The sequence below is a fragment of the Xiphophorus hellerii genome, chromosome 17, assembly GCF_003331165.1.
Source record: "Xiphophorus hellerii strain 12219 chromosome 17, Xiphophorus_hellerii-4.1, whole genome shotgun sequence".
Taxonomy (NCBI): domain Eukaryota; kingdom Metazoa; phylum Chordata; class Actinopteri; order Cyprinodontiformes; family Poeciliidae; genus Xiphophorus; species Xiphophorus hellerii.
The window spans coordinates 17,556,596-17,577,176 of NC_045688.1; the positions used below are offsets into that span (position 1 = coordinate 17,556,596).

Sequence of the window (20,581 nt, forward strand, 5' to 3'; positions counted from 1 at the left end):
TCTAGCAAGGCACGAAACTGAACATTTCAAAAGTACGTTTTCTTGAAATACGTTTTCTTGAAATACACTTTATGATTCTTTGGAGAAATACCTACTATCCTTTACATGTACTCATGGTGTGACCTTAATCTCGTGATACAAGCAGGATCAGTATGGATTCAGCATTGGACTGATGGAGAGCAGATCATATCTAGCCTATTGAGGGACCCGGTGAAACCAAACGAAGACAGTCACATTTCCGTTCAAAGCTCCAAGCATATTTTGTCTTCTGGTAAACAGAGATCACCAGTGCTGAAGAGTGACTAATCCTGTGCTTGAGTTTAGATCAAAACTGCCTGCAGGAAACACGTGTTTCTAGTTCACACAGTTCAGTGTCATAATAGCAGAAGGCCCTGATGAAACGTTTACACTCACTCACCCCCTTATGCACTAATAAAACTTCAGTAAGAGCTTGTGTTTGATAGGGTGTGTGCAAACACTTTATGTTAAGGCACAGACTTTTACAGATCCTGGACATGTGGCAAAACATTCTAGCATTCGCTATTCACAGTCTGCTGTAAAATCGTCCTCACATTCATTGTTTTGGTTATTTCGCATGATTTGATTTATTTGAACGATAATCTATTTAAGAAATTAGGTTGAATTAGTCAAGCTTTGAACATTTGGAGGAGGAATGAAAACTCTTTTCCCCTCCCACATAAAACTCTTAATGACAAAAGTAAGAAGTAAAGTGTTCAGCCGCAGCGCGCTGTTGGGATTTTATGTGACAGACCAACACAAAACTGGTGCATAAATGTGATATGGAAGGAAAATTATGCATGGTTTTCAGCTTTTGATAGAAATACAAATCTTGCGTGGCACGCATTTATATTCAGGTCCTCTGATTGAATATTTTGGAGACTAGCAAACTGTAGTTGCTAGTCTTTACACCATGTTGTGTTCTTGCTCGCGCTCCCGTGTAAAACGATTCAAGCTCAGTCTGATTGAATACAGGGCGTCTGAACATCAGTTTTTATGTCTTGCTACACATTTTCAATACGACTTGGGTTTCAAGAATTTTGTAAGACTTGAATCATGATGTAAAAGCATTGTTTAAGGTTGCTGATTGGCTGAAAGTTGAACCTTCGCCCCATTATCACACCTTTTCTGCCAAACGGGGTTCCCAGAAACACCAAACAAAAGACACAAAGACAAATTTAACACCTCATGGAAGACACCTGATGTTTTTGGATTAAATATAAAAACGTAACACAGCCTCAGAGATGAATAAGCACTGTGTCACCAAGCTGTGATTAAGCAGCATCAATGGCTTTCCTTAAAGATGACATACAGTATGTTTTTCTTCTATTTTGATATAACCATTTGTTTTTAAATTAAGTTCAGCTTTTACATTGCTATTACTTAAGAAAAAAAATCTATTTTAGCCATAAAAACACAAGGTAAAAGTTCAAATGCCATAGATTCTGTACTGAATTGAAAAGTAAGACCAAAACGAAAACCACAAGTCTACATCGGTTAGCGTAAGGCGTAAAGCCCTGTTTGCGCAACAATCCAATGAAAATTTATATTAACTCGTTTACATGACAATGTTCCAAGTACAATCGTTACTATGTAAACAACACAGCAACGGTAAACGTGGAAATGGTGTAATTCCCTCGCCACGCCACTAGCTGGTGCTATATTTTTTGAAACTCAAAACTTTCTACCTGAAAACCAAAGGTCAAAATGGCAGTGAGTAAAGTATGTCTATGGTCAGACGACGAGGTTCAACTGTTGCTCAGAGTGAGTTTGAATGTCTAAAACCACAAAATGTCAAGAAAATGTTGACTGGGAATCATGCCTGTCAAAGTACGCGAATACATATAAAGATTACTTGGAGCAGAAAAGGACGAGTGGTGCTAATTTTCTTTGAGCTGTGAGAGGAAACCGGCTGCTTAGGGCCCTGAATTTGGCTGAATCTGACCCCGTCACCGAGGAAACCACCCCTTCGAACTTACACAGTTCAACACCACATGCAGTGTGTGAATCAAACGAGGCGTCTACAGTTCACCACCCTTAAAATGTGCGTGCGCCATTTTGTAATTGTCCACATTCTCACAGTACATATTATTCTGTAACTGTCCTTATGTTTACCATGGAAACGTGGATAGAGTTTGTGTCATGTGCTAACTTGTTGCCAAGGAAGTTGTTAAAGTGAACATTACTGACTCAGGTGTTTAGTGACAACCTTATTCCAAATGTCACAAGCGGAGATGAGGTGTTGATGGATTTATAGCACTTTTAATATCCATAACAATGGTTTATTTAAAGCTTATTTGTACTGGCATTGTTACAATAAGATGTAGAAGGTTGTGTTGGTTCTGCCGTTGTCTCACTAGGCAACGCGTTGAATTCTCGCCAGTGCTCAGATTTTAAATGTCTGAACCAACCACCATTAACGACACAATTGCCGACAAGGTCTTGGAAACATTATATATTTGGCCAGTTTTGTGAGGAGAAAAACAAAAACTCACAATAATAAGATAACATGTTTAGAAAGCGTTAAAAAATGTTCGTCTACATACAGGACCAGTAAAAACATTGTGCTTAATCGTACTCACACAGAACAAATGGGTTTCTCTGGACACACTCCTTAACCAGTACTGGATGGATTAAAGAAAAAGAACAGCTTTTCCTTAGAAGAAAGTTTTTATCTGTCAATGTCAAACTCCTCAATAACAGAAACCTTCGTTCAAACAATGTCTAAAAAGTCCTAAATCCTTTCAGACATACCAGGCTGGTTTCAAAGAAACGCAGTGAAAGTCAGTTGTCAGAACTGTGAAATATTGCTTTGCCTCTTAGAAACCACAGGGTGAAGAAACAAACATGCTTCATTACGCAGATCTCCGTGGAATTTGATAATGACTGATTCATATCGTTGTCAATCTTGTTGCTTCGGCTGCATAACTGAAACTGAGACCTTGTGCTTTTCTCCCTGCTCTTGAGCCATTTTCACTGCAGACATGAGATGTTTTGATTATGTTTTTCCTGCCATATTTGGTCTAGTCATTATTGAACTTACGGAACCAATGTATTTTCAATACTTTGTCTTGTTTCTAGCTACAAACCCCTTACTAAAAACATTGTGGCTCATTTATTGTACCTTTGAATTGACCCAAATTCCAACATTCCAATGTTTCTTATTGTGTTAATGACTGTCCGTAAGAGAAAATTCAGCGATAACTATCATTGAGTTGTTAAATTAATGCTGCGCTCGGGTTGCACGCTCAGGGACCAACTTCCAGTAATTTCTGCAAACATTGCATCTAATTAGAGCCATACTCTCCAATGTGAATCAAAGAAGCTGAGGTAGTCGGAAACCCTGCACTGCAAAAATACAAAATGTATCAAGTAATTTCGGTCTAGTTTCTAGTGCAAATATCTTCATACACTTCAAATAAGACAAAACTAACTAATAAGTAAGTTTTACCAAGATTTCAGAGCTTGTTTTAAGTGAAAAAAAAAAAAAACGCTTAATATTGATAAAAAGGAAGTTCAAGTTCCACTAACAGATTTTCTTACACTTTTGGGAATAAGTGTAAGAAATAATAGTGCAATAATCTGCCAATGGAACGAGTACTTTCTGTTGCGTTGCAACCTTTTGTATCTTATTGTATCAATGGCAGTACAGATAAATTTTAAACAAACTTTTGTTATGGATTAATTTAAAAGTACTAAAAATCCATCAACAGCTCATCTGCACTTGTAACATTTGGCATAAGGTGGTCACCATCAATGTTTGCACTAGAAACTAGACCAAAAACACTTGGTAAGATGTTTTGAAGTAAAAGCGTCATGAGCTCACATAGTTGTCAACATGATTAAGTGTAGTATTACCCAGTTTGACAAATCAACTTTACCCCTGCTTGAAAAATGATGTTACATTTAATAGGGCCTTATTAATCAACATTAACGTATTTTGTTGAGATTTAATAGAACACATTAACACATAATTGTGAACTGGAAGGGAAAATAATGCATGGTTTCGTATGAGTAACGCCAGTTTCCACTAACAGAGGTGGGCGGATCAATACAAAAATATCGATGACATTGAGACCAAGTCTACCAGTAATACCAAACTTTTTTGACTTTTAAAGCTCATAAATGTCCTTACGCTAGAAAATCTCTTAGATCAATCTCAGTTTTTTGGCAAAAATGTACTTTTCCTTTTTTTTTTTTCTATCTACAATGGCTTTAATACGCCATAATCTTTGACAGCAAAACGAAGAGTCTCACTGGCTGAGCTGTTGGTCATGGTAGTCTTTAATTTGTTCTTAAAAATTACCTCATTGTGCTTCTGTGTTACAATTTAATACTCAGGATTGTACACATGCCTGTGTTTAGTATGAAATTACCTGAAGGTAAGTAACCACATAAACTCTTTTGGTCTGTGAACTCTAAGATGTGGGATTTAATCCTAACAATGTAAACAAGGTGAGAAATGAATCTTTCAGCGTGCTTCCAAAGGGAATCCCCTCAGCGCGTGTCTTCTGTGGATTGAGCTGGTGGCTGAGAACATCACAGTGGATGATTCACACTATTTTTATTCTCATAAGTTCTTTAAATAAACCCTCACGTGTTACTTCCAGGCGGGCTTGAATCAAACCTTCCAAACAAAGAAATAAATATTTGAACGTTGAAAATCATAACTCCAAATGCAGTTAGGTTGGATAAAATAATAATTATTCGTCCTGATGAGTCTCGTTTGTCAGATTAAAAGTAACGTTTGAAATGAACTTTTACGCAGGCAGGTGCTAAAGGTCCTGTGTGCCATTATGTGAAATCCAGAAGCTGACATCAGCACAGTAGTTCAGCACAAAAAACTTTTTCTTTTTTTTTGGCAAATGTGACTTTTTTTAGAATATATTTGAGAGGTTAGAGGAGAAGCACTTACAACATGCAAAAGAGAAAAAATCCCAGTGATCTTTCTAATCTTTATGCAGACTCCTTTCAGTTTTTGTTTTATGTTCATTAGACTAAGTATATTTCAGGATAGTACCTAACCTTTACTTTTAAAAAAAAATCTCAATCCCACTAAAAATTTTCAACTGTTAAATGGTGTTATGATGAGACAGCTAGTCAGACGGCACAATTAGCTAATTTTTACAAATTAATATTAACTAAAAAAAAAAATTTAATATCCAGGAGATAGAAAACTATTTAATTTTTCAGTTTTTCTCAACCAAACAACGGCCATGTTTTCTTCAGAATTTACACTGGCATCCAAAATGGCAGAATCATCTTCAGGCATAGTAACAGGGTAAATGTTTAGCTCATTGCTACCTGCTGATACCGTGTTTTCAGTCTGAGTTGCTTTCAATGACCAAAATCAACTATTTCTCCCTGTTGGGTAACTGTTAGCCTGTTAGCTAACACGGGTAAATTTTCCTTTCAGTTTCTGTTTTATGTTCAAGTAGCTACATTTATTTATCCTTAACCCTAACTTTTTAAAAAAAATGTTACTCATAAAATTATCAGGTGTTAAACGGGCTCACTGCACGACGTTGTTCAAAATGGACAAACCGGCCGAAGTCGCATTTGGGTAAAACCAAACCAAACACCAGTCACTTCGACCAACCATGAAAACTGTGAAATCAAAACAGATTCGGAAGGTAAGCCGTGAAAAGAAGAATAAAGACATTTATTATCCTCTTACATGTGTTATCTAATCTTTGGCACTGTAACAATTTGAAATGGGTCTTAATATATATATTTTTTTTAAATATTAAATTTCCAACTTTGGGATATATGGGCTTTTTATTCAAAGGATGAAACAAATGAGACCACGAGAAGCAAAACTTGACCGCTGGTCGACATCACGGCGAAGACACTGAAAAGGTTTCTTGTTACACATCTTGGTTGTCTCGCGACCTCTGATTGTGTCGCCGGTCTCGTGCGGGCTTCGTGTCGGGTCGGCGGGACGGGACAGGTCCCTGCTGATGGGTCGCCTTACTACAGACCCGCTGCCAAAACGTTTACGGCAACCGTTGCTGCCATGTCCTGCTACTCACACTTCAGTGAAGGCACTTACGAAGTCTCGCTGTGAAGCACCTTTGCAGCCCCTAGCTTCGCATTATAGTCTTAAAAGTCAGGTTTACGCTTCGCTTCTTTTTTCTCATTTTCATTTTAAGGAATCTTCTGTCAATAAATAACACAAATATATTCATACATCATATAAAGATAGATAACCATGTATTCACTACATGCAATTTCATATAATTTAAATAATTTATATGTACAGTTCTCCGTTGCGCAGTCCTCGCCCTCTCGCGAGAGTTCTTTCGTTACAGCTTGCAGCACATTAGTTTGAAATCGCATTCAAAAGGACCCGAGACTTCTTCAGATGGATTGTTTGGAGCAGAACGTGGTCCGCTACCGCCGCACCTAATCCTGTGGTGCGGTTCGCTGTGGAAATAAAATCCCAGAAAAAGGAAAGTGGACCTCCACTGGTTCTGGTTCAGAGAGACTTGAATTTTACGTCTTGCGTTTCCTCCTCGACAACGCGCAGACGCAGGAAGTGTTTATGCGTATCCACCTCCAGCCCACCATGCCGCTGTGGTCCTGCGTCAGCGCGCGAACAAACGTCTGCGTCGTCTTGCACTGAGAGCTCCAGTTTTTTTCGTCGATTCCCCGGCACTGCCTTTCTTTGGCTCTGGACGGCTCCTCTTCGCCTCGACAGTTCGTCTCGTAGAAAAACTGCTTGACCTCCCGCTTGTCGAAGGTTTTAACTTTGGCCATGACCGTCACGTTGATTCCCCGTAGGTCCATGGCGCTGGTTTTGTCCATCACCCACTTGCTCTCGCTGTCGCAGACGGAATACTCCCCGCGGTAACTCCGGTGTTCGGCCTGCCGCTTTTTCCGCGTTTTGTTTCCCGCCGCCGCTCCCTCCGGCCCGCCGCTCACGAAGTCGTCGGCCAGGTACAGGGGAGGCGGCTGGAGCGGCGGCCGGTCGCTCAGCACCACCCGCGGAGAAATGTATCTCTTGTGGTTCCGCAGAAGGTCAGAGTTCACCAGCGTCACCTGCTGCTCCACGGCGCCTTCGCTGCTCCCGCCGCTGCGGCCGCCCGCGCCCCACGGCTCGCCGTCCTCCTGGTCCTTGAACGGTGAGCTTGGCCCCGAAACAGGGAGGATGGGATCGTGGTGCTTGGCGTCCCTGCCTCTCCCCTGCTGCCGGTGGCTCCCCGGGGTCCGCTCCCTCGTCAGGTCGGCCTGCAGCAGCTGGATTATGAGGGAGTTCAACGGGTCGGGGCTCGGCGGGTGCTGCTGCTGTCCCTTGTGGCTGCTGTTCATGCTAGATGCTTGAATACCATACAGGTACACAAGGGCCATCACATACAGCAGGATGGACATCACTAGATTCACCTGCAAAATCTGCGAAGACATAAAAAGGGAAGAGATATAAGGTTTGTACCTTTAATATGTCCAACTGGGATTTTCTTTCATGTACAGAGGTACAGTGCCTTGCAGGAGTGTTTGTATCATTTTATAGCTTTATAGCCTGGCTATTGTCTTCCTGTGCTTTTGCACTTGATTAAAATCACGCTTCGCAGGCAGTCTGGGCTTTCTCCCATTCACTTGGATTCACCTGGTAGAATTTCTACCGAGCCAATTGTTGAACAGAATCTAGTTATTGGTCTAGTTTCTAGTGCAAATGTCTTAGTACACTTTAAACAACACAAAACTAATTTACAAGTAACTTTTCACCAAGAACTAGGAGCTTGTTTTCAGTCAATAATTACTTAATATTCATGAAAAAGAACTAGTTCCACTGGCAAATTATTTCACTTAAAACAAAACATTTTTCCCTTGTTGGTGGAATTATCACATCATTGTATGTAATAAAAGTGAGAACCTTTCTTTCCAGTTCAGAAATTCACACTATTTTGTGTTCATCTTTTAAATACTATGAAAAAACATGGAGGATATAATTACTTTTGTAAGACGGACCTTTTGAAGAAAACACCATTTATTTAGCAATGGATCTGATTTCCTTATTTGACTGTTTTCCAATAAGTCGTATCAAATGTACATCGTGAAAAATGGGGCTCAGAACACCTTCTACGTCATCAAACCGACTTTGTGCATTTTCATTTTCAAAGCAAGAGAATCACATGAAACGCAAGATTCGCATGGCTTTATAACTCTCAAGATCAGAGGTGATTTCAACTTCAAGAGCATTTAAAACGGCTGATTTTTAACACAAATCCAAAAGACTCGCGGCACGAGGACATGCCTTCGACTAAGCATACATGCTTGGGAATTGACATGTGGCAACTTGTGCGACATACCTCACTTCCATGAAACACCCTCAACTGAAAAACCTTTTGCCCGCTAGCTCTCTAAACGAGGTTGTTGACATTGTCTGTTCCAACATCTTAACCGGTTTAAGTAACCTCGTCTGTCGCTGTTGTTTCCCACAAAACAATGCTTTCAATTCAGCACATTGTTCACAACGAGCAGAACCAGAACAATATGATCAGAATACAACTTCAACTCAAGTTTGTTTTTTTGTTTTTTTAACTCCTCTAAGTTAAAGTTTGACCTGCTTTTTGTAGTCAGTTAAATCTTAGTTATCTTAAGCGATGTCGTCAGGTAATTGTTCGTTGTTTTTTTTTACTTAATCTCATCAGCTGAAAGGTTGTTTACATGCGTTCTGGTTCTGAGAAACTTGAATTTTACATTTCTGAATTCTAGGAAAGGTGTTGGAAAAAACATATCTGACTTAAAAAAATAAAATTTCACAATCACTGTTGACCCTTGTTCAAAAAATTAAAAAAAATGTAATGAAACAGAACTGTATTAGCATCTGGAATCATGAGCTTTGAAGTCATTCATCTCCATTAAGACTGGCAAAAAGCTAAAACGAGTGACATCCAAGCTTTCTGCCTCGAGGGCCAGAAATGTAAACACATAAAACTAAAAAAAAAAACAAGCTAAGTAAACCACTTTTTAAAAAACAGGCATCTGTAAATATTGTAAGATTAAAAACACGAGTCTTTCATCTCTAGAAAAAAAAAGAAAAGACATTCATCACTGTTTTATTTGGCCGCGGTTAAGAAATGGTTCTGCCCGGGTTTTTAGAAAAACATCCGCTAATAAAAAACCTAGTTAACGAAAGATTAACACTATGTTCTGTAGACAATTTAAAAGAATTGTAATTAGTCTGTATCTTGCGCTGTAATATTTTTATTCCACGCCAACCTTTATTCCACCTAGTATACAAACCAAATTTATGCCAAACCAAATCTTTTTAACCTGTGGGAGGAGTTAGGGGGAGTACGCGAGAACACCGGAGCAGGTAGGGGAAACTTCTTCACAGAAAGGCCCGGCTTAGATTTAAACTCTGAATCCTTGTACAATGAGGGAACCACTATAGAATCACTGCATTCACTTCAAAAGCATCACAAAAAGAAAGGAAATAAATATTTTAGGTGCTCAGTATTTAGAACTTTCAAAAAGTGCAGAAACAAAGCTAACAGTTAATACTTGGGGCTTGTAGGACGCCACAAAGGAAATATTCTTTTTCAAAAGTTATTCGTCAGTTCTCATTTTGAGCAGTGATGCTTTTGAAAACAATTGCGTGATTTTAGCGTCCGTGCATTGTAATGTAGGTTTTCAAATATGACCATATTTGCTTTCAAAAAGCCATCAAAGTGAAACACAAAGTGACAATACTCATCCACGGCTTCAAAACCAAGGTACGTAAAATATTTAAATGTCAATTTAACTTGCAAAATGTACATCTTAAAATATAAACGATACATAAATTCCCTCCTGCCATCTTAATAACTACCATCTCCATGCTATCAATATTGATGCTTAATGTCCACTAAGCAGTAGATCTAATTTGTGTTTAGGTGAGTTAGGAATGAGTCAATGTTAAGCTTATAAGTGATTCTGATCATTAAGTGGTCTAAACTCATGCTTTAAACTAGTAATTCATTATCATCTAAAATATAATCTATAAATCAAGCATAAATGATAGGAATGATTAACTGAAACTCAAAACAGCATCGTCTGTGTAACAAAAATGTCATAGAATATTTTCTTCTGCTCATCAATCACTACATTTAGACTTCCAATAAATGACTTTAAACCAAATTTGGATGTTAAATAATCGCCAATTACATTAAAATAGATGCCAGATGCTTTAAATGGATTTTGAGCCATAAATTGCTTAGTAGGATCCTACAGAGACCCAAAGCTTTTAATTTTCTTTAAGCATTATAAAATGGTGTTTTTTTCTGTTTGTTTGAGTCCAGTGGCTGCAAATGGAATTGATTCATTTGCAACTTGTGACCATCTAGTCATATTTTATCAAAGTCTGATGAGAACAGAAACAAGTTAAGAATTAATATTTGGTAAATTATCCTTTCCATTATATAGTCCTGATCTGAAGATATGGATGCAGTCTAAAATCAAAGTAGCATTTGACTTGACATAGCTCCACCGAGAACTCTGGGAACATTTGTGTAGGTGTCCACTTTTAGTCCTCAAACGCTGATGTTCCTCAGGACTAAAACATGAATATTCACTTGTTTTAGATGTGTCCCATAAACACAGCTTATGTATTGACTAAATTAATTTCTTAATATTGAACCATTCATTTGATTTAGGTGTGTTGGAAAGACCAACACCTGTAGTACACCAGGTCTTCAGGAACCCTGGTTTCCAAAACGGTCAACAGACATCTACCATGGAATTTAAACATTTTTCAATCTAAATTTGGTCTGAAACTCTTAATGCGGCATTGTAGCAAAACATTGGTAGATTGGACAGTTTTGTGCTTCGAACTCTTTGGGGACGGATTTAGGGGAAAGCTCCTTCCTGCTCCAACGTGTCTCTGCGCCAGAGCACAAAGCATGACCCCCGAAGACACGGATGAGCATGTATGCTGTTGAAGAACCGACTGGCCTTCAAAGAATTCTGACGTCAAACCAACAAAGCATGTTTGGAATGGATTAGAGCGGACACTGCAGGCCAGTCCTTCTTGTCAAACGTCAGTCTTTCCCCCAGAAATTGTTCCTAGAAGAGCTGAAGCTTCTGTAGCCACGGATGGGATGTCACTCAACAATTTCAAGGTGCACATAGACTTAACACTAACTGGTGTCTAAAAGTATTGAAATCAAATTCTTTCTTTCAATGGGTTGCAATAGAAAAAGGGATGGTAATTGCAGAGGTAGCCAAAATGTTGCCTTGTTCCAGTGTTTCTTTGTTACTTTCATGAGAAAATGTGACAAAGACATGATTTATATAATCATAAGAGGCAAACAGGAACAAGACGAATCACTTAAAGGCCCAGCTGTCAGGAGGTCCCTCACATTTCACCGCCAAGTGATTTCAGAAAGCCTTGTTTACAAGATAACAGCCGTGTACGCCACACTTAACTGGATAATTGTTCTGGGGAAAATGTATTTTTCATGTGATATTCAGATGGTGCCAAGACCTGAAAATAGTCCCAGAACTGGGTGAAACCGGAAAACAGGCCTTTGAAATCCCATCAACCGGCCTAACTACAAATGACTTGGATTAATTTACTGTGAACCGTGATGCTAATTTGATTTGTAAGGAAGCATAGACCTTATTGAAGATTATTCCAAGGCGGCTCTCCAGCTAAAGCGCCGCCTTGATGAAAAGTACATAGAGCAAAAGCTACATCCTGTGTTCAATGTGCCACAGCTGAAAAAGAAACGTTTTTATCTGAGTTCTCTTTCTAGTTGAGCCATAAAACGCCCCAAAAAAGGTCAGAAGTTTGTCACCGTGAAAAATAGCATACTTTTTTCCCCTAATCAATAGTTTTCCAGTTTGACAGCTTAACCTGCCTGAGTTACGGATCTCTGCAGCTCCATCAGAGTTACCACATTACACAGTTCAGAGGCTGAGCGTTCTGAAGGCACTTGAGTTTCTTAAGTTGACTCTTGGCAAAGGGTAATGAAACATTATGGTGGCCCAGAAGGGTCAGCAAAATGCAAAAGCCACACCACCACGGTAAAAAGCCACAATGAAGTTACGCTAAAATTAAATTCATGGTATGCCGAGACAGATTTTTGGTCAAATTAGAATTTATACAAAAACTAAAGTTATGCCAAAGGGGAGGCTGTACTAAAATGAAAGCTATGCTAAAACAGAAGGTGTGCTAAAATGGATTTCATGCTAAAAAGGATCTCAGGTTCTGCTAAAACAGATTTTATGTTAAAGATATTTGCGAAAATATGTCATATTAAATAGAATTTAAAATGGAAGAGATCCTAAAGAAAAAATGATGATAAAGTATCAGTTCTGTTTCAGCATTGCTGTCGTGGCTTTTGTTGTTGCGCTGAGGCTCTACGGTGACCTTCCTAGGCCACCGTAGAGCTCAAACCCACATCACACTTTTCATTAGCAAAGACAATTCAAAAACAAATACAAGAGGAGATAAGAAACAACTCTACGAATCCCCCTTTGGGGAGAAATAACTAAGTACACCTAAACAGAACTAAATGTTGGCCTATCGCATCAAAATCCCTATGAAATATATTTAATCTTGTTAAATCGTTTCACAGTGTGGACAGTTTTCTGCAGGGTGAGCAGAGGCTGCAGCTCCGTCACTGAATGCTGGATTTTCAGGTTTACTTTCCTCTCACCAATCATTCCTTTTGACACAATGCTTAACAAAACAATACATAAAATAGAATCCAACTGGAATAAATCATCAGTGCCGCTAACTTGATCCACAAGGAAGGAGGACATGCAGCAACCAAAAGCATTCAGCCATCTGGTTAGCAGCCTGTTTAAACACCATTTGTCTTCTGACAGAAGCAGCTTAGAAAGGTCCTGGCAGCAGAGACAAAGCAGGAAGGACCCGGCTTGTTCACGACAATGAGAGGCACAGGACCAGCTGCTCAGGTGGAAATGACTCAAAGCTCTTTTCTACATAAGATTGTCTGAGTAGGACCTTTGACCTTTGCCTTTTTTTTTTAAGTAGCAGATAAAGGAATCCAACAATAAAACAAGGAGACACGAAACAACTTGTCTGACGTCAACTCTCTTCGCCACCACACTAGTTACTGCGACGAAAAAATTGAGAACAGAATTTACAGCTTTCTTTTAATTTATGTGAGATCCTCACGAAGTAGCACATAACTGAGAAAAACTGTACTCCCTCCTTAGTCTGAGACCCCTAAATACAATCCAGCCCAACACTCAGGTGGATTGACAGACCAGGAAAAAGAACATTATTGACGGAAACAGCAGAGAGGCTGAGAAAATACAGGAAAAAACCTGGAAGAAAGTCTATTTAGATTGATGTCAACATGTAGAAATCTTTGAATGCATTTTCTTCCCCTCACACCTCAAAGTGAAGCGCCACCTAGTGTTAGTCAGTCATAAACGTCTCATGAAACATGGTAACGTTTGTATAGTGCTGAAATATGAAAAGATTCAAGCGATGTGGCTGCATCTGCAAAGAACTTTAAATTTAATTGTGACTGAAATCTTTCACTTATTTGTTTGACATTACCCTGCGTTCGGATAAATGGCTGGATGTTCGCGTCTAAAGGAAATGCGGTGAAAAATTCATGTCTGAAAATTCAAACGCTGGATTTTTATGACATATTTCTCTGCTAAAAGCAACATGCACAGTGAGATGTAGGACAATTGCAATAAGTCTGAAAACTCAACTAGAATTCGCCTTTGAATTTGGCATTCTAACATAAGAAGTTAGAGGTTTAGAATCAACTCCAATATCAAAATCCAATATGGCGACTGGACATATAAAAGATAATGCCAGTCACATTAATAAAGTGTTTATTTGCTCTTTTGGTTCTGGTCTGACAGACTGACTTTCACAACTGCAGTGTTACAGCTTGACTCCACTTGACATGTATAAATGCATGTTTATATAGAAGAAACTAAAACCTAGAAATTGATTTGGGTTTATTTCAAATGATCAACATGGAGATGGAACGGAATAGGGGGGGGGAAGTTTTAAAGGGAAAGAAGGACTAGAGGAGAGAATAATAGAGAACACAAGAAAACATTCTACCAGTCTGTTTCTACACCTGCAGAAAGAGAGAAAAAACCCCCAGAGAAACCACAGAGACAAACAACATATCACTTACAACAGCAACATCGCTGAAACACACTCTACCGGTTAATATAAGAGGTGTTTAGTGGCTCCCGCAGACCAACACAGTGTGTATCTGGAAACACCGTGTGTTTTTTTTGGGGTTTTTTTTGACCGTGTTGTTGATTTTGTAATTGCACAGAAACCACATCATTACTGGCTTGTTTTGGTAATAACAGATCGCCTCATCGCAGAGCACGACACTTAGCAAATCTGAATTGACTTACCATCTCTTACTGTCAGCATGTTACAGACGAGAAACCTTCATTTGCAGTGAAAGTTCTCCAACGTTTGCTAATGTATCGTAGCAGATCCGGTACATGTGCAGCACACAAACTGGATTTTAAGAGAAGATAAGGATCCACCTCCAGATTAGCATTCTGGGATGTGCTGCTAATCATACAACGTTATCTGACTTACAGGAAAATATGTGAAAATGAACAGGTCAGGACAGTTTACCTACACATCTTAAAACGAGATGAATAATAACTAAAACAAGCTTTCTTTGGTTCTGCAAAGTGCTTCAGTATGTTTCTTCAATTCCGTTCCACACTTACAAAAGTGACTCTTTCTAACAACGAACCAATACAACTCAGAGAGCTTGATTTGCCAGTTTTCAATTTTCAACGATTTTTGTAGCTTGGAAACGAAAAATTGAGCCACAAATTGTACAGCCTGTTTTTAAACAACTAGATTTTAGAGAAACTGCTAAGAAGATTCAGATCAAGACGAGCAAAACTAATGAGAAAGTACCAAACATTTGACCGCCGTTTGCTGTAGGTACGATACTGACCGTATGGAAGTACCTACCATAGAAAACGCATCAATTTAGTTGACTGGAAAATTTTGATTGATTGATACATATGTTGGTGTATCTGTATGTACACAGATTTAAAGAAGAAGAAGAATACTCAACTTCGCCAGGGACCAGCTGGAATAAGTCTAGTATTCTGAGGGATACACACAGTCATAATTTTTTCTTTTCTATTCCACTCTATATCTGGGCATAAAGTTCAGTTTTCTTAAAAAAACTCTCTAAACGTAACTGTTTAGGGAGCTGCTAACTGAATTAAGAAGAAAATAGTTCCTTGCGTAGAATAAAAATGCTGAGGCGAGTTAATCAGCGTCAGTAACATGAGTTTAAGTAAAGCTGCACTGAAATTACAAAGGAATGATATATATGTGCACTATTTGATGATTTATTTATTATCTCTAACTAATCTCATTTTTGCGACAAAGATGGCTACATAATGAATTAGTAAATGAAAATGACATATTATTGGAGAACTTCAAAGTTCTTTATTTTTCTTTATATAAAAAAAAAGTCCCGATGGGAAAAAAATGAAATTATACTTTATTTATTTGGGATTACAAAAACTCCGTCTGTAGTTTCCAAACATGAAAAATGCCAATGTTTTTTTTTTTTTTTTTTCTCTGACAGCTGGAGCGATTTAAATGTTTTAAATGTCACTCAGGGCTGATACTGCAACTGGTCATTATTCGATTTGTGTAATCATGTCGGCATGTAGAGGAATTACCACTGACCCTGGAAGACGACGCAGAAAACACACCCAACCCTCCATCACAAGACCGACAACAAAAACACACATCTAAGGTCAACACTGAACCGTTTCGGATCAGTTCCTCTGTTGGTGGAGGACTTTTGTTGTGACCTCTAAGAGGGCTGGTATTATAAAACGGTAAAATGTTAACCAGGGTTATAATAGTTTCGGGGTTTTCATTATAGTGACTTTTTGTCAAATTCAGCTAGTTTTAATTAGTTTTTAGCATGTGTTTGCTAGTTTTTATAAGATATTATTAGTCAAAGATGGTTTAGTTTTTTCATACTTTGGTTCATTTTTAGGTGCAGAATTCCAAAAATGTCAAAGTATTGCATTGTGATAATAGTAATGAATACTCAGAAGTATACATTTTCAAAAAATGTATTCAATTATTGTTGAGCAATCAACTGACTGGAGTTTTCTCCCAACTTTTACAGATTAGCGTAATTACTGCCAGAAGGAGTTTTACCAACAGCTGACGTAGACCGCTTATCAATTTCGCATCAGTTCGAAAGGCTAATAAATACCATAAACACCAAAACAAAGAATATTATATCTATACCTTCAGTATGTTTTAATTATTTTTTTTATCAACGCACAATATAGTTAAAGTTAGTATAGTTCCTCCAAACTAATTACAGTTTATTAACGAAGATTTCAGTTTTCATTAGTTTTAGTTAACTATAATAACTTTGACGTCAATTTTGTGGCACTCACAGGATGGGAAACCCAAACTTAAAGCAGAAGGCCATTGATTAGCAGATCTTTAGTCTTTAATCTGAACAAATTAGATTTCCCTCCCCTCACACCTCCAACATGCCTCACTGGTTTCCCCTAGCAACTCTCAGAACTGTTCCACTTGTAGTTAGTTCTCTAAATAGAGGTGAGACTTAACGCTGACGCCAGGATTTCTAACTGCATTCAAAGCTTTGCTATGGTCATTTAACGGTAAGGCCTCGACTAACCCCTACACACACCGAGGCTGCACGCCCACACACACACACCTGTGAGAGGAGGGGCAGGTTTCTAAGAGAGAAGAGCATGTAGTGCTGTAGCAACATTGTCTCAGGCATGTAATAGGTTAGAGGCTAATGTTGTAGCTTCACACCATGTGAGCTTTTAACACCTAATTGATAGGATTGAAACAGATAATCACCCTTAAGGTGGCAACGTGTTAGCAGGAACACTCACAGGTTTCCTGAGTTGTTGCACCGGCCTCGTCGCCGCGCTGCCTTGGCTAATGAGAGGTGACATACCTCGGGTTCCTGGATTTATGTAAATCAAACATTGATATGGTGAGGTGTTTAGCATGTGCCAACACGTTCTGTGGAGAACGCCAGTGGAACGTGCCATAAAATAAACACGCAATTACCTCGAAGCGTTGTTGGGTCGATGTGGATCACAAGTTAACGGCACATTCTCAGCTAGCGGCGTGTTCGCGTGCAACGCATCATGAGAGTGACATTATTTTATGCTTGAGCTGTTTTCAGTGTTTCAGTTCAAGCATAAAATAGTGTAGATTAAATTTACACTACTGGTTCAAATCTCTTCTGTATCTTCAACGCATGCTGGTCACATGTATTCACTGTCCTGTTGCGCTTTAAAGGGGCAGCATTAAGTGTTTTCCAGGCACATACTGCCATTTTATAGCACAATCAATCAAAGTAACTATGCCAACTTCAGTTGTTATAAAAGTGCTGCATGTATCAAATACGACTTAAAAGAAATTTTACTTTGCCTTGAAATCGGGCCTCTGTCTCTTTAAGAAGCTCCTGCTCTTTTTGAAACTCCGCCTTCAGGAAGTCATTACAACATGGCTCCTCTATTAACCCTTTTGATGAGGGAATAACATAGTAACATGACAAATAGCTAAGAAAAGGTAGATTTTACATAATAGTGCTCCTTTACAGCATACCTTTACTGTTGTTTGGCATTTTCGGTTACTTGGTAAAATGTTGTTAATGTATATTTGCAAAGCTTTAAACTTCTCACATAACACTGTTCAGTCCTTTTGCTCAAAATGGGACGAGAGTAAACTACAACCTTACCAACATAGGCTGGCAGAGCATTAATCAGGGTAACAACCAAGATCTCCAGCGTAACTCTGGAGGAGCTGCAGAGACTAACAATTCAGGTGGAAGTATCCATCAACTGAGCAACCTGAAGCAGGTCACACAACTTTTACTTCTGCAGCCAGTTCACTTACACCAGTTAAACTCTAAATGTCCAGTCTTGTGGTTTCATTCAGCAAACGTTGAGGTTTTTCTTTCCAAGTAAATTATTAACACACTGAGAAATAATTAGCAAATCCCTGCGGTTGCCGTCGTAGATACGAAATTTACCGAATTCTGCAGCGCCGGTGGCAACACAAGTCGCATCATGTCATCAATCCGCGCGTGTGTGATTCCGGGATGCTTGTGTGTAGCTCTTAAATGTTTGCTGAATCCTACAGAATGAATCACCACTCCTCCAGTGAAGCCAGTGTACCTTTCGCATGCTTCCTCCTTGCAGCAGAATGCAGGTGCCAGTCCGGTGAGCGCAACATTTTCTTTTCTTGTTTGCACTAGTGTAGCAAAAGATTCACGTCTTTTTTTCTTGCAATATAATCTACTTTTGTTTTTTTCCTCACTTCAAGGCCAGCGCAAGTAAAAGTGAGCAAAGGGAAGGATCCTCTCCTGTGATTGTCTGTCTGTCTACGCAATAGGTGTGTTTCCATTATAAAAGTGCTCAAATCTTTGCCTATGTTCTCCTAATGTCGGAAAAACTCAATTTTGCAACTGCAGCGTTTCCACCTTATTTCCAATAAGAAATACAATTTTAATCGCAAGTGAATAAGTTTGCTCGTGCGATAAGTCATTAAAAATCATGAATGAAAACAGTTGGTTGAGATATATTAATAATTCAGTCATGACGTCTCATCGTCTATCAGCCAATCAGAGGAAACGTTGATGTCTTGGAAGAACAAGCCCCTCCTCCTTTGGAGCGGCTTCATATTTGGTGTTTTGGGCAAATTTTAGTCGGACGTTTTACAGTTATAGATTCAACACGTTGGAATGACACACAGCTTTTTCTGAACTGTGTGACGCTGTGAGAGCTCTGGTGGAGCCAGCTGCACACTGCCTGACATAAACAAAAACAAACCATCCTCCTAATGCCACTTCCTGCCATTTTCTTTGCTGTTTCTGCCAGTAGTGACATCCGCCTGTTGATCACGTGACTCCCCTGATGCGACAAAAGGGTTTCCACTGCAGTTTTACCAATTTTCGTTTTTCAATTTTAATTTTTTCCCAAACTGCTGTGTTTCCATTAAGCAAATGTATTTTTAGAATTTCAATTTGCACACTTCTATATTGAATGGAAACGCAGCTAGCCTCTGTATGTTCCAATTGATACTGTCCAATTAGCAAAACAGTTTAGTACAAGGTTAAAAAAGCAGGAGTGTGACCAAGTATGTTCCATTTTGACACGGTTGAAAAACGTCCTCCTAATGCAACACCTTTTTATCGGAAAACGTGAGGATTTTTTTTTTTTTAAGTTGGCGTGTTTTCATTACGCAAATTTATTTTCGTAATTTCTACCTGTGCAAGTTTAGTGCTAATGGAAACACAGCTAGATGCATACGTTCAACATGATGTTTCACGGCGTGATCTATGAAGCATCAGCTGCAAAGCAAGAACTGAGCACACCAAGGCCTGTAACGCATGCAGGCTCTACAAGTGAGCCAATGTGCTGCATTTATTAACAAAAAACATCTAGTCAAAGCCGGATCAGAGCATTAACCTCCTGAATGGAGGAAATAAAAAATGAAACCTCTCCTGGTTACTTCACCGTTTCCTGTAACAGGTGTTCCTCCCTGTTTCCACTGATTCGCCCAGGAGATCCATGGCAGACGGTTATCAACCCTATGAGAGTCTAACATGACAAACACCGATGACAATGTCCAAACTGACCAAACAAAATGACATCTCAACACAATATGTGCTGGGATACATAACGGTCCACCAAAATTGACCCCATCATTACAACATTTTCTTTTTGGAAAAGTTAAAGCTTATTGTGACTGTTAAACAGGTGCTTCTTTTTTTCTTCTTCAAAATGTATGTTTGTGCTACAATTTAGCTAAAGTTGTACGTCCTAGGATGTGCTGTGGTGGTGCAGGGATTAAGCACAACCCACATAAGGAGGCCTTAGTCCTCGACGCAACTGTCACAGGTTCAATTCCCGGCCGGGCGACCTTTGCAGCATGTCTTCCCCCTTCTCTCATTACCCACTTTCCTGTCAATTAACTATCAAATAAAGGCCACTAGTGCCAATAAAAAAAAAACTCACTTAAAAAGTTGAACGTCCTTTCAAAGTTTGAACATGTCTGAACATGCCTACTTTCCGTGCTACGCCTTTAATCAGACGAAGCCCAACACGACGCTTCTGCTGTTCCTGGCTAAAGATGGATTACTTCTGTTCTCAGTGGATTCGCTTCTGCTGATTTACGTTGGAATTGTAATGAAGCGAAATACAGCTGAAGAATGTAAACGTGAAGCAACCACTGAAAGCCCAGAAGGTGTGATCCGCTAAAGCTCTGGGAGGACGGAAATCCTTGACCCATACCTTGGGCTACGACTGACCAGAAGAATCACCTGGTTCTGAGAAACAAGTTTCGTAGTTGGACTCGTTGACAAGCCAGATAAATAAGCCAGTAAACACAATCTGTCACTTCCGTCTGGTCATCTGCCCAATTATTAAGAGTTGAAGGGACTGGTATGACATTATCCTGTAAAAGAGGCAAAAGTTGATATCTTCAAATGTGTGTGTAATCTGTATCTGCTCTGCAAAAAACACGCCAACGTATCACATGTTCTAAGAATAAGTTCTTCTGATG

At 39.1% G+C, this 20,581-nt stretch overlaps 1 protein-coding gene across 1 annotated transcript in view; it reads right to left on the reverse strand.

The window, feature by feature from the left end:
- Positions 1 to 2,458: 2,458 nt before the first annotated feature.
- ntf3 (neurotrophin 3) overlaps positions 2,459 to 20,581 on the reverse strand; it is a 42,461-nt gene continuing 24,338 nt past the window's right edge. The window contains exon 2 of the mRNA XM_032589610.1: positions 2,459 to 7,410. Within this exon, the coding sequence (XP_032445501.1) occupies positions 6,514 to 7,410 (897 nt within the window). The 3' untranslated portion in view covers positions 2,459 to 6,513. The remainder of the gene's footprint in view (positions 7,411 to 20,581) is intronic.